Raw genomic sequence first — 17,349 nt, 5'->3', positions numbered from 1 at the left:
TTGAGGTGGTGATCATGGGCAGTTCCCATCATTGGATGACATGCAGGAATTAATTGCTGTCCTTGGGGCTTGGTAGTACCATAGCTAGAATCTATCTGATGGACTGGTTCCACACCTTGGAACAGACTTATGAAGAAGATGGATGGGCAGAAGGTGCCTGATAAATAATTGCTCAGGCCAATAGCTACCTTGGCTATTAAGAGAGTTGAGGTTTGATTCCTCAAAGCTGTGTTCGTCTCTGCTTGATTCAAAAGTGGAGTTCTTTATTATTATTTATTGCTGGTAGCAATGGCTGTGAAAAAAACCCAGCAGTGATTGCACTAGGGGAGAAGACTAGAAGGAAAAAATACTTGTAGGAAGAGAGAAAATTATGGAAAATTAATGAACTTGAATGAACCGGAATGAGTGGTGCTGGTTTTTATTACATGGTCTTCCCCGTTGTGTCAGGACTGAGTAAATTATGCCAAGTAGAAGCTTGCATAATCTTGCAATAAATTGCCTGGACTCATCGATACTCACCGCTTTGTGTGGAAGGGAGGCCATTTCACAGGCTGTGGCTACTGCACTCAGAGTACCTTGTAATTTAGGGCACTCTTCCTGAAAACAGAGCTCATCTTTCAGGGATCTCCTGAGTCACTTGTAAAAACTCAGAAACTGGTCAACTATAAAGCTTTTGATGGTGGCAGTAGAAGGCTCACTGATTGCATTTCACCTCTTTCTGTGTGAAACTGCAAAGCACTCAGGAAAGATGCTTTCGTTATCCTGTGGCTTGCTTTCCCTTCACAGTTCATTTCAGGTTTTTCTTTCAAGAAAAGTGTCCTTTCAAATCCCTCTGTGCTCCTTCCCCCAGGCCATAGCCCTTAAAGCAACCGAGATGCAATAGCAGAGCAACAGTGCTGGTTTGTTCATTTACATCTCATTTATGAAAAACACGTGGTTTCTGTTGAACCATACCTTTTGTGCTGACACAGCTGCTCTGACCGTACTCTCCCTGCAAGCCAACACCATCGTTACTCACTGAGCACTTACAGCCCCGTAAGGGAACCTGAAGATATGCTGTGAAACCCAAATCATCACAGCTGTATCGATCAGAGCTGTTTCTAATGACAGACGTGTCTGTTTTGTCTGAAACAAAAAATGTTTTCCTGTGTATATAGTAAGAAATTATCTTTTCTGTGCACAAGTTACTCAACAGATGGGGTTTTGGCTGTTGCTTTCTGAGGCACCTATCATGTTTTTACAGGTAGAAAGTCAACAGAACAGGAAACTAACATGTAGAGGAGGCAAAGAAATCTTAAAGTTTTCAGTTAGGCTTTTTTTTTTATTTCAATCAATAGTTTAACAAGTGCTTAAACTTCCCCAGCAGTTTAATCTGGAACACAGTTGAGAAGAAAAATATCTTCTATAGCTTTACAAAAATAAAAAGATTTTTTTTCTTTTAAAATCCTACACTTAAGGCAAGCACACTCCAACTCAAGCAAGATAGACATTATATCTTAAAATAGAGACTTCTGTTAATAGAAATGACATTTTACCCCAGGGCAGCAGGCACAATATGTAAATGGTATAGAAACAGAGTAAGAACACTTGTTTTGGCTTTTCTGATCCCTTTTGTCCTGTTTCTTAAATAGAACCTGTTAAACCAATTGGCCTAAGAGTTTCTTCAGGTTACCATTTCTTCTGTCAGGTAGCTTCTTGAGTAGGATATTACTGAGGGAAAAGTTTTCACCTGTCTTGGTAACACTGGCAATTACTGAAGATACGAACATTAATGGTTTCATTTTTTTAAAGCTTGTGCATTTCAGCAAGGGACAAATCACTCAGTTTGTACGTCTTCCACTGCTAAACCACTTCCAGCTTAACTTCTTTAGCAGCCATGGCTGCCAGCATATGAGGTCAGGTTGGAGAAATAAAATGAGTGTAATATATTGTGTCACAAATGTATGTGGTACTGTGGAGCAGTTAATTTAGTGTGTGATGAAACCAAAAGATTGGATAAGCTTTAGCTCCTCATTCTGTGCCTGTAAACAAGGAGAAGCCTCACAGAGAGTATGGATTGGTACATAAACTATGCACTCTGTAGACTTACAGCTTTGTCCAACTTGACTCGTATTGGCTAACAGAAAAATAAAAAATATATAAACACATGGAGGGAAGCTGGTGCTGCATAGGCTAAGAACCCAGATGATAAAATTATGTTTCTGGACAACACTACAAATGAACTACAGGAGTCCCCAGTTAGATTTCTTGTACTGCATTATGAAGACCTTTTTAAATACTTCCTTTTTAAGTGTCTTTAAATGGCAGGGGAAAAAGATCATTTATTATACAATTTGTACATTGAGCCACATTTGCATGTAGTCTAACCATAAACCTTGGAAAACCCAGGCAAGTCTGTGATTCAAAACAGCTGAGACATGAATGTGCTTTTGGAGGTAAGAACTAGACAGAGCTTTCTCTTGAAACTTATGTAATATTTCTGACATTAGGCAATTTACAGAAGAGCCACATAGCGCTAACCTGTAGATGATTTCCCTGATGAATATAGAAGATCATGCTGTGGAGCAGTTCCTTTGCTCTCTGCTTCAGTCCTGCATCACAAGCACATGCTGATTTCAGCTGGGATTGAGTTGTGTGTGGCACTTGCATGGGGAATGGACGTGGTCTGACAACTCCTAGCCATTGATATTTTTTCAGAGATAGCACTGCCTGACCTGGGAATGGTCAGCCTTGGTAGAAGAAGCTTTCCTTTGTGATCTAAGGAACATCACGCCATACCCATCCTCTTTAATAAAAACTAACATGAATTCACTCATGCTGCTAGGTCTCAAACAGAAGTCAGAAATTACACTAATGGTCAAGGGACTTGTTTGACTGTAATAGCTCAGTAACCCATTTGGATGCTGACTACAAAACTCAAGTCTCTAGCTAGAGAAAACCAAACTCCATCCTGGTTCCTAGTTTCCCTTTCAGAGACATTGTTTCTCCTTCTTGACCCCTGAGTTAAAACTGTCCTCCTGATGCCCCCTTTACCAGCAACTGATCCAGAGCTGGCTCTTCAAGTAGGTTTGACTATGTGGAGCAGAAAACCATCAAGAAAAGCTGTTCATAGGGCTCAATTCACCATGGTGAGTTGGCTTTCAGCTCCTTCCAGCAGGCTGAAGGAGGATCTGAAGGTGGAGCTGAAGGTGGATGGATGAACACTTTCTCTGGAGACCACTGAACCAACCTGAGCTCCATTCCTGACTCTTAAAGAGTTTTCTGTGACTTTTCATTTGCCTGAGGAAAAAATATGGAAGACGTGATCTGACCTGGCAGCAAGTCTATGATACTGTTCCTTCTCCCCATCCTCCTGCTGTCTCAAAAGCAGGTGAACTGATTTTGTTCCAGATCGGAGGAAACTCACATCCATGTTTTCAAGGAATTCTTTTGCTATAGCAGACAGTGTGAAGACTCACTATATAAAGTTCAAGGACCTTAATTCAAAACATACTTTTCCTGTGATACTGAAAATAACTCATTAAAGGCTCTTTTTTTGACTCAGTACTGAATGGGGCAGCTAGAAGCTGCTGATACTGTAAAGAAACGCTATGACCTTACTCCTTATGTTTCTTACACAGGTTCCTGCTCCTCCTGCAAACCAAAATGTGTACATTAGTAAAAGCCACAGCCGAAATGCTGCAAGGTTCACTCCCCATTAAAGCAGGGAAGCACGGTTCATCTATGAACTTGTAACTCCTTGCTGGCCTTAAATGTCTCCCCTACAGCCTCCAGAGTCTGCTCCGATTCACGTCAGTGCACAAAAGGATATATTTGCCACTGAGGGAAACTTCTGAGTTTCTTTAGCAGGCTCTTGCTGAAGAATGCTCTCTGAGGCCTGTGCCTATCCTATTTCCCAGCAATGTCTCCCCAGACCTCCCCAAACAATACTGATTTAAGCTCTATGAAATTGTGGTATGTATTGGGACAGTTCAGCAAGGAGAAAAGGGAGGACCTGACTGCATTTGGGCATCTCTTGCCCCTCCCTATGGTAAGACTGGGCCAGTGTCCCTCCCTCTGCAGCTCAGTTTCCAGCTGCTTTCTTGCTCTCCTAAGGGCCACGGAGTGCTTGCTGCTGCAACTCTTTTCCTTGTTCCTACATGAGGTCACATCACTGAAAATACACCGCTAAGTAGGTTTGCAGAACATATTAATCCCACCTGCTTCTTTGCTTTGTCCACCTGGCTGACACAAATACTGCACACAGAGTATGCAGAGTAAGGCCTCAGGAATATGAAAACAGAAGTTGTCCCTGCAGCCTTGTACTGGCAGCTTACCTGCACTGTGTGCAACCAATAGAAAAAATGCTGCTGCTGGCTGGCTTTGATGGGCTTGGTTGTAACTGCTTGCTAGTTACAAAGGGAGGCCTCAAAGCAATTACATAGCTAACGAAATTGAATGAGAAAATATTAAACCACTGATTACTTTTACAACTTAATGATTGTAAAAATAGCTTAAATTACTTGGAATATTCTTTTTTCTTTCTTTTAATTAGAGGTGTTAACCATTTAGCACTTTTGGAACAGAGGGCTGTTGATCTGCTGATTCTTTTTGTATTATGAGCTGTGAGATAATGGCAAGATAAATCTTTGTGGGTTTCCTCCTTATATACATATCTACATCAGAGCTGTGAAGTCAGAGGGGGAAGCTGCTATCACAGTACTGGCACAACACCGAACCCTTCCCCAGAGCTACATTCTGATGAGAACCCAGGCGTTGGGGAGAAGAGCACCACAATGGCAGGATGGCAGAGACAACTGAAGCAGGATCATAAATGTTCATCCCAGCAGTTAAAAGAAAAATAAAATAAAAGGAGACCCCCTCCCTCCCCCCAGAAGTCTGCAGTCCTAAAGTGCAATTACTTTTGTGCAGTCATGTCAGGCCAGGGATCAGACTGGATGAAGTTCAAAGCACAAACATCAAACGAGTGCCGTTCGGGATTCGAGGAGGAAGGGGGAAGTAAGGAAAAGAACAACAGTTCTCAGGCATTCAAGTGCATCAAGAAAATAAATGTCCCTTTCTTTTGGAAGAAAAACAACCCCCAGTCTGGTGGAATCCTGGCTTTGTAGTCACGAAAAATAAGTTGTTTTCACTTCTAGCTGAGAATGTCCCAATATGACACAGTACAAATAAACAACAAAGCAAGAGCTGGGGCACTGGGATATTTTTCCGGTGCCCTGCTGCTATACAGCCTTATTTTATTCTCCTCTGGTGACTCTTCAGACCTGGGTACTGATGAGGCGCACTGAATTAGAGGTGTCTGGTAGGAAGTGGCTCTCTTCTCCGGTCGGTCGGGGCTGGACCCGTCGCTCGGCCTCTGCCCGTTGTACAGCAAGTACCTGCCTCGGGCATCCTGCTCCATTTTGAAGATTTCGTACTCGGTGTGAGGTAGGCGGATGCCAAGGGCAATGCAGCCGTTCGTGTGGGTGACATCTTGCTGTACCCCAACTTGCCAGGATCCCTGTGCTCCGCACTCGTTCCCGTTGAAGACATTGAGCAGCGAGGCTGTGGATATATCCATCGGAGTGACCTTCATGTGATTCACTGTGGGAGAGGAAGAGGGGAGCTATTAGCAGAGGGACAAAAACAAAAGCAAAGCCAACATGCAGATTGGGGCCTGTTAAATCAAAATTGTCTCCCCTTGTTCATTCTTAAATGAATTTTTCCTATTATAGGTGTGGCCAGCAAATCTATTTGCATCACTTCATGTCTATGACTTTGTGCAAAAATTGCTTTTTGCATAGAACAACCCCTCTCCTCCAACTCAGTTGAAAAAAACCTGACAGTCACATATCTCAGCCAGAGATTAAGCAGAGCTTTTCATAGGTTCCAGACAATCCTTTACAGATAAAACCTGGTTGGTTATATTAGGTGATAGGGAGAAGAGGAAACAATAAAACTTTACTGATGTTTTATTACCATCTGTATTAATCCATAAGTGGGGCTGTTTATCATGTATTTTTCATCATTTTTTAACATCTGTTACCCTGTAAAGCTAATTAAATAATTAGTTTCAATTAGGGAACTTGGAAAATATCACAGCTGCACTATCATCATATATTATATTTTCTTTTTTGCATGAATTATAAAATATTGCTGACCTACAGAGAGATGCTTTTTCTCATATCCAAACATTGGCTGCAGCTTGCAGTATCAAATGTAGGAGTGCTGCAGCTTCTTCAGTTCTAACCTGTCTGTATTTCAAAGGAGCTTAAGGCACATAAAACTTTTATTTTCCAGCCAAGTTAAAAAAGTTGGGAAAAGCCAAACTGAATGAGCCTACAGAAGCTGAATAGAGATTTTTCCTGGTGTGTGTTTGACACAAGAATATATGAAGAAAGGGGATCTGAATGGATCAATGCTGACCAAAACAGAAGCAAGTAACTAGCCCTCATGGCTCCCAACACACCAAAATCCCAAATTCTCTTTCAAGTCATTTTACAGCAATATTTGTTGGGAGTTTTATTCTCAGGTTTTATAAAAAGACGTTTGACTCAATGGCTCTATATGGTGTAAAAGGTAATTTGTAAAAATTGAATGTACAGGTTTTATCAAAACCAAATTAGTGACCTTGATCTGTAAGGTAAGTTGGCATAGCATAAATTCAAGCAAAAACTGGATTTCACCCCATAAGCTCAGCTAGGACATGCTATATATGCAGCTCTAAAGAACAAAAGTTTGACAGGCAAGGGTATCTCCTGCCTCCTATGAAAATCCCAGATTAGTAAATTATTTCTTATAGTTAGATGCTTTCCTAAATTAGACTCATGCAAGAAGCTTTATGCTTCTCACATGGTAACTGAAATAAGTAGGAGAAGAGCCCACAGAGTGCTTGAGGCTTCCAGAGGCTTTGCTGGGGTTGGTGCCATGGTGGCATGTTGTATTTTGGAGATGTTTGTTTGTGTGAGTGGTTCAGGCCTCTGAGCTCTTTCTATCCAGGGAGCCGTGGGACTGTTTGCACTGGAAGGCTTCTCAGCTGCAGGGACCTGGGTGGCATCACCACTGAGTGCTGCTTTCCAAAGTGCTCGAGGGGTTTTAGTTAGATATGTCTAGTCTTTGTTCTGGTGAGATTAATCAGAGCTGTCTTTAGGGACACTCTCACTTGCTTGAGGGCCCCTTGGAAGCATATATAAAGATGTGTGCTGCTACATCTATCTTTGACAGAAAATTATTTATACTTCTTCAGATCTGAAATGCCTTCTGAAGGTCCTTTTTTCTCTCTGCTGAATGAGTCCTAGGACATAGATCTAACCTTAGACACTTTTTTTAGATGCTTGGAAGTCTGGCCACTGGACTCCAAGACTTAGTGATGGGAAATCTTATTTTCTTGTGCTGTACTTAAAGACCTCTGCCTCAAACGAGTATTGCTTCAGTGGTGTGAAATGCCTAGCAGCTGTATAGTTTGTCTGGGCATTCACACAACGCTTGAAAACTTCCCAAGAAATTATGAACTCCTAAAAATCACATAATGAAACCATCAGAAAACAAACTCTGCTCTGGTCCATGACTACCTGACCACCTCTGCCCCCCAGCGTAGCAAGTCACTCTACCTTTAAACACAAACTCTGTGCCACCCATCACTTTGGAGGAGTGGACTCCCCGGCTGTAGCGTCCCTTGGCGTAGATGGTGAAGGTGGGGTGCTTGCAGATGGGGTCAGAGTAGTGGTAGTAGTGACCCTCCCAGGTGTTGTTGTTGTCATGGAAGATGAAGTGCCGAGTAAGGAAGAGAACCTCTGGTCGCACCTCGCAGCGCTGGCTCACCCACTCCCCGTGCAGCCCTATGGTCAGATCCGCCTTGGGGGGCAAGATGGGAGGGTGGTGCTCGTCCGACCGGTAGATGATTCTGCACGCGATGCACGTGCGGTCGTGGTTCTGAAACAAAGCAGAGAGAAACCCTTGTTAGGCATTATCTGTGATACAGGGCAATGAATCAGGCCAGCCACTTCATGCTGAAGTGACACCAGCCCCGCATTTTAATGGATTGTCATTTCTTATCTTGTTAGTGGTACCTTTGGTTTTGTACGTGTAAGACTGCACAGCAGGAGAGCACTTAAGAGATTAAGTCCCTTGTCTGCGTTTATCTGAAATTAACATATTAGTTCAGCTTTTTATAGAACCTAGAAAAGGCTGACTTTACCTTTCAAATCTTACGAGAAGCTGGCAGATAGTAATTTACTGTGGTAGGGACTTTGCAACACTTGTGTTAGAAATCAAGACATTTGCTGAGCTCTTATTTTGCATCTGTCTTCCTTTTAGTTGTTAACTTTGGGTACTGTAGATAAACATGGGTGTCCTACGGACATTTTTCTTTTTGGATGGCAGCCTGGGAGAACAGTAACCAGTGATTTTAAACTTTTTTCAGCTTTTCTGAACCCTAATGCAAGTTTGTGAAGTGTGTGACATGGCCAGTTACCGCTGAACGTGGTGAAAGCTTTATGGCCCTCTCCAGCCAGAACAGGGTCTGTGGTGCCTGCTGAGCTCCATGACGGCTCACTGCTGTGGGGCAAGCAGCAGCCTCAAGTAGTTAAGTACCCCAGCCCTAACCATGAGCACAAGGGGTGCCTTACTAGGGGCGTGCAGGCTCCAAGTCCACGGCAGGAAGGGAGGGAATTTCACACTGAGGCTTCTGCCTCCTGCCATCAGAAACGACAGAGACCTGTAGGTTGTTCCTAAGGCTAACTCTTTCTGTTTCTGTAAGGTTTTTGTCTTGTTGGCAAAAGTTTGGCCTCTAAGTTTTCAAACTGTGTTTTGCACTTTTTCAATGGCAAGAGAGAGATAGCACCATTAGCTTTTGTCTCTGCTCTGCTAAGCCTTGAATTAAATTTTATAGACCAATAGACGATTAGGATATTAATTTTTTAGCTCATTTTATTGATGGCAAATAATTAGCTTAAGAAGAACAACCCCTCAAGATAAAAGCAGTGTTGTCACCAAGGGAGGTCGTGGACTCCTCATCCCTGGAGGTGCTCAAGGCTGGTTTGGATGGGGCTTTGATCACCTTGGTCTAGTGGAAGGTGTCCCTATCCATGGCAGGAGGGTTGGAACTAGATGATCTTTAAGTCCTCTTCCAACTCAAACCATTGTATGATTCTGTGATTCTGTTTTCCTGGTGTCTGTGTTGGGTTGGTGATGTGCCATTTGTTTACATCTCAGGACTTGACAAGTAGAGGCTTTCTACGCAGCTGGTGGGTGACGTGTGGAGGGGCAGCGTCCTCTGAGCTGTAAGCGGGCTTACACTCAGAGTGAAAGACCACCCAGATAGCTTGTGCCTTCATCTCTCAAGGGCACTACATGATCCTTCCTGGAGAGAGGGGGATGCACTGGGGGGGTTACTCGCATCTGCCTTGTTCAAGCTGTGAGGTGTTTTCCTGAGGTGCAGTTCAGAGTGCATTGAGTTAAGAGCTAAAGCTCACCATGCAGCAATTGGGAAGAGAGATTTATAGAAATACTTTATCTTTGAGCCCCTTTCCAGCCCTCTTTTTTGAGGTCTCTCTGAAATCCCTACATAATATAAGTGCTAATATTCATTGCTCTTTAGAGTCCATGTGAGCTGCTGTGGAGTCACCATTTCTCCACTCATTGCCTTCAGCTCATAGCTCACTTTAGGGGTGACATTTACACAATCTTCATTAGTGCCCTGAGTTTCTCCAGTAATATGATATGACCATAGTTAGCTTCAGAGAATCAACATACAACTTCCACAATATATCCCCTTTTACACATATTATATTTGCCCCCACCCCAGACCAGACAGTCTGGTTTTTCACCAGAAAGTTTTTTCACCAAAAGTGAAATCAATGAAAAGTCCAGTGTTCTACATCCCTGGGATGTAGAATAGTGGTCTATGTGCAAAATAACTATAAATGGTGTAGCTGGTTGATCTGAACCAGTGCTGACCAACAGCCCTGCTCTGAAGAGGAAGGATGTTGGACTTGGTAACCTCCAGAGGATTTTTCCACCCCAAAACACACGGTCTTCTGGGAACTATGTGTCAGCATGCAGTTCAAGTGGATGCACTTCCCAATGTGGAGCTTTTTAAATAATGTTAAGATACATTTTTTCAGCTAAATTCCGCAAGCAGGAGCAAGGGCTACTAGTACCTTAGTGAAAAACAAAGAACATTTAATTGAGTAATTTAACACAACTGGTGAAGTTAGAACAGACTTATATTCAAAAAGTATTTTTGAATTGTAATAGAAATAATGCTTTTTCTTCTTGGATCAACATCCAAAAGATACCACCACTGCTTTGCATGGACACCCACAGAGATCCAGGCCAAGGGATTGCTCTGTGGAATATGCCAGTGTCTATAAACCGCTTGTTTCTCCAGCGTGGCTGTCCTGCCATGAGGTACACTGGTGTCACTCCTCTCTAACACATTAAGGGCTAATAAACTGCGCTGTAACTTTACAGCTGTGATTGTCCCACTCAAATAAAGTGAAGCCAGAAAGCGAGACAAAGACAGTGTTATAAAATTAAACATAACTTATATAAGCTGAATCGGTCAACAGTAGGACACAATTTCTGCTACAGCCCCTCCTCTATTGAAGTAAATTTGAAAGCTTTTATTATCTCCCAGAGGAGACCCTGGCAGAGCACTATGGTGGTTTGGTTTATATTCACATCTTCTCAGGAGCCTGTCCTCCAAAAACAATCTTTGAGCCAAGGCAATTTAACCTCAAAACGAGTGATGTCTGTTGCCCTTGTTCAAAATCTGAAGAAAACCAAACAGAAACTCAGTCTGTTGTCTTTCTTGTTCAACCTTTGGCTATGGGATTCCTCTGCTGTTTCTCAGGTCTAGTGGATGGACAAGATGAAGATCTGTAATCAATCCTCTTTGCAACTACATAATTTTTTTACTTTTTTTTTGAACCAGAAAGGACTATCAAGAATAACAGTTCTTTTTGCTGTTCTTCTAGCAGCAATTCTAAAGTTTCATCTCTTCTCCACACCATTAAAAAAATATGGGTATTATGAGTCAAGGCTCTGATGCTGGGAAGGAATATTCTCATAGTTTAATGTCTTCTCCATCATACTGGAAGTGCAGAAGATGCTGACTGGTAACACCTGCAGCTGCTTAGTGCCTTGCCTGTGGCCAGTGGCAGAGTGGGCAGAAGAAGGCCCATGGAGATCCACAGTGGAAAACAATTCATAACCACAAGCAGCCCCTTTCTCCTTATCAGGGGTGGTTTTATGCCTTAGGGCATAAGAAGGGGTTATTTCCCAAAACATAAAACTACACTGTCTGGCATTACACTGTGAGCAGAGGTGACTCCTTTGGCAAACTCTAGGAAGGTTCACGTTAACTTTCTGTTACTTTTCTGTAACTCACCTGGCTCTTTGACCTCTATGGTCCAGAACCAGTGTACCTCTGTGCAGCCCTTCCAACTCTGAAGGCTTTGCACCAGCTCTGATGGTCTGGCCAGTTGGGCTGCTAAGAAATGTCCAGCCTGACGGCCTTCTATTTACTGTTCATGTGCCTGAATGAAGGGACAGAAGTGAACCATCACTTTTTGCATCAAACCAGGTGTGGGACAGGGAGAGGTTGGGGCAGTGTGGAAGGAAGCAGAACTACACCCTTCCCAGCAGTGAGACATCGCCTGGCTCAGGCACCTCATACGCCCGTACCCTGAATGCATCGGTTCGCTGAGACCAGCACTTGAATCTAAGCCCAAAAAAACCTTTTTTTTTTTTGCTGTGATACTATCTTTCACAAAGTTATAAACTTCTTAGGAGAAGAATATGCCATGTGTAAACTCCCTCAGCATTATTTTTGCCTGAGTAATGGACAAGGGAAAGATCTAGTTTTGTTATGAGGCAATTCGACTTAATTTTGGAGTAATTTATGTTTAAAAATTGACTGTATATTTCCCTCTTGCTTCTTCTTTTTGGACAGCTGCTCTTGGATCTTAATTACACTAGCTGTGGCTTTGCAAATCACTCCCTTTCCATGTGTCTCAGGGAAAGATTATTTTCTAAAAACAGACGTTCAAAGAAAATAGGGAACAGAGACAGAGGACACTTGAGTCCAAACACGATTAAGTACTCTCTAATAAAAAGCTCATTTGGGCATGACATAAACTAAAAAGCAATAAAATGAGCAGCGGACAGGATGAACATCTGTTCTATGTTTTGATTATCTTAGGTGTACAATGCAATATTTTTAATAGTGGGGTCTTGCTTGAAGGACTGGCCCCTGAAATGGCTGGAAGATCCCTTCCCATGATGGGTGCCTCCTTGCAGCTCTGCAATGCCAAATTCGTAGTGCCCCAGTTCTTCACCCTCCTGGGTGTTTCTTTAAAGCCAATTTCTGAACCAAGCCATGTGTGCTGAAACAAGCCTGAATCTCCAGCTGGAAACTCAGCGCTTGTAGTTGGGGAGAAATTAGCTTGTCATCTGAAAATTTCCACCAACAATTTTTCTTATCCCTCCCTCCTGCTGTCTGAGCTGAAATGGTAATAGGGCCAAAGAGCTCTGGAAGCCAAGTAGGGAGGTTTCTAATAAAAAAAGGCAAACAAGGATGAGTTTCCCTTGATCTTTTTTCCAATTGCTGTGGATACTCAGAAGCATAAACCCTCCCAGCATAGTTTAATTTTCTCTTAAGTTCTATAGATTTCTATGGCTGCCTAGGATTAATTTGCCTCTAATAAATTCATGGTGTTCTTTATGGCTGAGGCAAAAAGCTATCATACAAATGGGATGTTCTTGGAGCAATGGTGAAATGAGCTTTGAATAACACCTAGAAAGATCTATTTGGAAGGTGTTCCACTTTTCTCTGAATACCTTTGTATTTTGATGTTGTTGTTAAGAGAATAAGACATCTATGGACCAAACCATTTTCCAAACATTCAGAAAATGTGCCCTTTCCTTAGGGTTCAAGCAGAAACTGAAATCAATGCTTAATTTTGAGGCAAGGACCTGCAGTATGTACTGCAAGTTGTACTTAGGGACAAAGCAAACAAGCACTAATAGTAAAGGGGAGGATGAAAAACTAGTTATTTTTCAACCGCACGCCTTGTTCAAACATATTTGCTCTCTCCCCTGTATATCTAGTTACCCTCTATATCTTGAAAATGTGTCTGTAAATACTATTTGTCTGAAACACCTCCAATTGTAACTCAACCTTTCTCCAGCAGAATTATAATTGATAACTATTCTGATATTTGCTCATTTACGTAATGGAAAACTAACATTATCTCAACTATAACTTACTGTTTTTTAAGGGAAGATTCATTGCTCAGACTACTTAGAGTCTGAGAGATGCAGTGCATTCTTAGCAGAACAGACTGAAAAGTTAATGTGATATTTTAAATTAGATTCTTATCCTTAAAAGGACATGGCTAAAGATCTGATTAAGTATACACAGTCTGGAGGAAAAGGGATAGGAAGCAAAATTTTGTTTTCTGGTATTCAATTTTTCTCTGAAAATCAAATGTTTCTCTTCAAAAAAGGAGAAAAGCATTTTTAGGGATTTCTTCGTATTTATTCTCCATATGATGGAGAATTTTGACCATTTTCTGTCAGGCTCTCTCTGTTGTCTTTACTAGCTGAAAATAGTTGGTATTTTAACAGATTAGACACAGTAAGAAGACAAAAATAATAGAAGGTAGCGATGTATAGTAAGGTCCTAAACCATCTAAAAATATGGCAGCTGCTGTTATAGAAGGCCTGATGTTGGGGCAGATGTAGGACTACTGCTGCTCAGAGCTGACCAGGGCTAAAAAAAGCAGAGGATAATTCTGTGAAGTGGTGAACCCAGTTCCTTTTCTCAGTAGCAGTTTGTTTTAAACATGCAACGTCTTTAAACCTGCGTGAAATTGCACAGCAGATTCCCAAAGTAATTTGAGAAATTGTCTCTCCTCTTTTATCTTGAGTTGCTGCACGGTGGACACATCCTTCCCATTCCATAACCAGGTTAAGAGATTCAGGTATCAGCTCTGCCTCAGCAAGATGGAAAGCACATGTTCTTTGCAATTGTCTGGGCCGACACTGGGCTCCTCACTCACCTCTCCCCCCTACCATCAATGGCAGTGTCAAGCCAAAACCCTAAAGCAGGTCTCATTCATGGTTGGAAAAGGAGGACAGGTTGTACCTATACAGTAGGATGAGAAGCAAGGGACAGCAAAATCCCCAGCACTCATCCCAGCTCCCTTCTGCACCCTCCCATCACTGAGGAAGATGCTCCTGACCAAGCTGTGGAGCCCACGTGAGGAAACCCAGGCTCTGGTTGTTCACAGGGTCAGGTTGCTCTTGCACTGGGGGCTTCCCTTTTAGGGTGGATTCTGTGGCCATCTTTTCTGGCATTGGCTATGCCACATAGCATATGACCGGGTGTGGCATGTTGCACCCATCATACCCTCGCTGCAGGGCAGTGTGAGGTGAGGGAGCAGGCATTGGGTTTTCTCAAGCATGGCCTCAGGCTTGAACTGTGTGTGCAGTACAGATCTAACTGCTGGCCTGGGATCCTGTAGAATCCAACAGTCACAAAAGCTGAGGTAGGAAACCCCTGCCATGTGAATGCACGTATTACTGTGAGGGGAAGTACTGAAGAAGAAGGGAAAGAAAAACCACGCTTAGCACTGATCTCGCACACCCACCCAAATACCATGTCTCACAGGCAGGGCTAGATGGGACAGGAATGAAGCATGCCTGGTTAGGATGCTTTAAACCTCACCACCCAAGAAAACCGGGTACCAGGTTTTAGTGTCAGTAAGTGAATGCTCCCAGGATGAGTATAAATGGAAATGTTCTCTTGGGAGAACATCAGTTGAAGGAAATGCTTCCAGCTCAACAAAAAACATCGGATGGCTTTGCTTCACAGTGCCAAGGAGCCAAGTCCACAGGAAGGAGACCTTTATGAATTGCTCAGTATAATATCAAGCTCACGTCTCCACCACTCCAGATAACTGCAGACCAAGACAACGCTTTAACAAAAGGCCACAAACTCTCTTCACTGCAAAAGTGATAATCTGCAGGCTTTCCATGACCTCATATGAAGCTGAGTTGACTAATGTGCATTAGGCTGGCCCTGGGGAGTTGAGAAGCACGGCTGACACAGTTATAATTCAGCCTGCCAAATGGAATGAAAAACAACAAAGATTTAAAACTTTAATTAAAAATCTTGAAGCAAGTAAAATGCCAGAGAGAGTGGTAACTCCTTTACAGGGTTGTCAGATGGGGATTTCTTTTGGTGAGGAGCAGAGGTGCTGCAAGCAGGAAGGAGGGTAGAGATATGCTCAGATTTATCTGCAAATGTGTACCATATATTCTAAGATATTGAGGAATGGTTTTTATTAACTGCTCTTATGAAGGGAAAGATAGTGAAAGAATCTGAAGGCACTACCATTACACAACTGTCTGATCTACGATGTTAATTCTGTTGCACAACCCTGCATAAAACTGAAATAAACACAAACAACATGAAATGCAAAAATCTTCTGATTGTTCTTTTCTGGTGTAAACTACTTTAGCCTGGGAAAAAGACAAGAACAAAGAGAAAACCAGACTTCTCAGATGAATGTGCTTGCATGTCATCTATCCCATTAAAATGATACTAAGTTATGGTGACATGAATGTTTTATGAAGTATTAACAAAAAATATTTCCTGGAAAACCCGAAGGGACAGCTTAAATGTCCATCTTCAAGAACAAAGTATTCCCAAATAAAGCTGCCTTATATGTTTATTATGCCTTTAAAAAGCAACTTATACAGCCCCTGAACCATGAAGTAATATTACCAGTGAGTCCTCTCTCCATCTTGCAAAGAGATGAAGCAACTGTGCTTAGATTCCAACCATAAAGAAGGTGTCAGTAGTTTAGATACATATCTTGAGTCGATCTGAAGGCCTGTGGTTTATTTTGCTAAGCTAAATAGTTAATAGTGTGTCACTGCATTTGTGTTGGAGCAGGCTTTTACTGGAGTTGCAGAACAGAGAGTGGTAAGTGCAGATGCGGCAGCTTCAAAGGAGCAGGGCCACAGCCGACAGCACTGCCGAGCACGGCAAGGGCCAACCTCAGCTAGAAGCTGTTTGCTTCTCTCATCTCTGCAGGGCACAACGCACACTGTTACTGTTCATAAACCTGGAATTAACCCATTTGAACATTCTTCTGAATATTCTTTCTTTGCTTCCCCTCACAATTTCCCCAACCAAGAGCCTTTTTCATGTAATAATGAACAAAAGGAACCCTTCAAGTCTTGGCTTAATCTAAAAGTCTAGTGGCACTACTCAGGCAAACAAAGGAGTTTTGTCTGCCAAAATTTTACTTTTTGGTTGAGATAATGTTTTGCATATTTCTCTGAGGCACTTCACATGTTGAACTTCTATTTATTAACTTATGATTGCATTTCCCCATGAGCTCCTCAAGTACATAACATTCCCCTATAGATGAAGTCACTGCATTTCAAAGAGATGAAGACTCAAATTCTGAAAAGCACAGAAAACTTTGCACACTTTGTTCTTTCACCACCTGGCTAAAGGAAAGCCCTGACACCAGTCTCCATACATTGAATCTGTATTAGCTGCCAATGCGAGGTGCTGCTGGAAGTCAGCTCTCAGAGGTGAATAAACCTCTGTAAAAGACAACTAATCCACTGGAATCACATTTTCAAGGGAAAATGTCCTACTGAAAGAGTGTGGCCAGCAAATGTTTGAGCATGACAAAGAGCGAAGGTTGTCTTAGCACTTTCTAGGCTTCTTATGATGTTCCAGACCACTCTGGCCTTATTCCTAAGCAATGATCTAACTAGAATGACCGGTCGTCATAGTCCTGCTCTGATCTTTCCCGTTACTCTGCTAATGATAAAATAGCTCAAGGAGTTCTTTGTTTACAAAGCAATATTACTGAGGCAATTACATGTGAAATAAGTCTCCCAGAACTGCTCTTGGACACATTTTCTGTAGCTTGGAGCAGACATCTCTGAAAACATCTTCTGTGCTGCACAGCGAACAAATACTGCATTCAAGCCTTCCTTCATGCTCCCTGTATACATTTGTGATTTTACAACTAATCATGCAGCCTCCTTGGTGTCATCCTAATTGGGAACATTTTTTGTAGTATACATAATGATGGCCTAGCAGTTTTCCCAGCCTGCCCTTTCCACCCATATGTTCTCTCATGCTGGCTGAAGAAGCTTCATGGGCAATATCTTGAATCATGTGATACACCTGCAACGCCAAGGGACATCAAAGATGTTCATCTCCATTCATCAGTCAGTCCTAACTGATATCTTGAGCCAGGTTAGGAAACGGCTAAGATAAATCTATATAGTGATCTATTCATCATCTGCACTCAGGAACTTCCATGTATTTTA

General features: G+C 42.3%; 1 protein-coding gene across 1 annotated transcript in view; it reads right to left on the bottom strand.

The window, feature by feature from the left end:
* Nucleotides 1–4,493: 4,493 nt before the first annotated feature.
* Nucleotides 4,494–17,349, bottom strand: part of APCDD1 (APC down-regulated 1) — a 28,515-nt gene continuing 15,659 nt past the window's right edge. Inside the window, exons 4-5 of the mRNA XM_051773586.1 lie at nt 7,590–7,911; nt 4,494–5,583 (exon numbers count right to left, since the gene is read on the bottom strand). Of these exons, the coding sequence (XP_051629546.1) occupies nt 5,135–5,583; nt 7,590–7,911 (771 nt within the window). The 3' untranslated portion in view covers nt 4,494–5,134. The remainder of the gene's footprint in view (nt 5,584–7,589; nt 7,912–17,349) is intronic.

The sequence above is a fragment of the Manacus candei genome, unplaced genomic scaffold, assembly GCF_025592945.1.
Source record: "Manacus candei isolate 608988 ecotype Guabito, Panama unplaced genomic scaffold, ASM2559294v1 h1tg000008l, whole genome shotgun sequence".
NCBI classification, from domain to species: Eukaryota; Metazoa; Chordata; class Aves; order Passeriformes; family Pipridae; genus Manacus; species Manacus candei.
The sequence above is the reverse complement of the archived record's forward strand: the minus strand, read 5'-3'. Positions and strand labels throughout refer to the sequence as shown.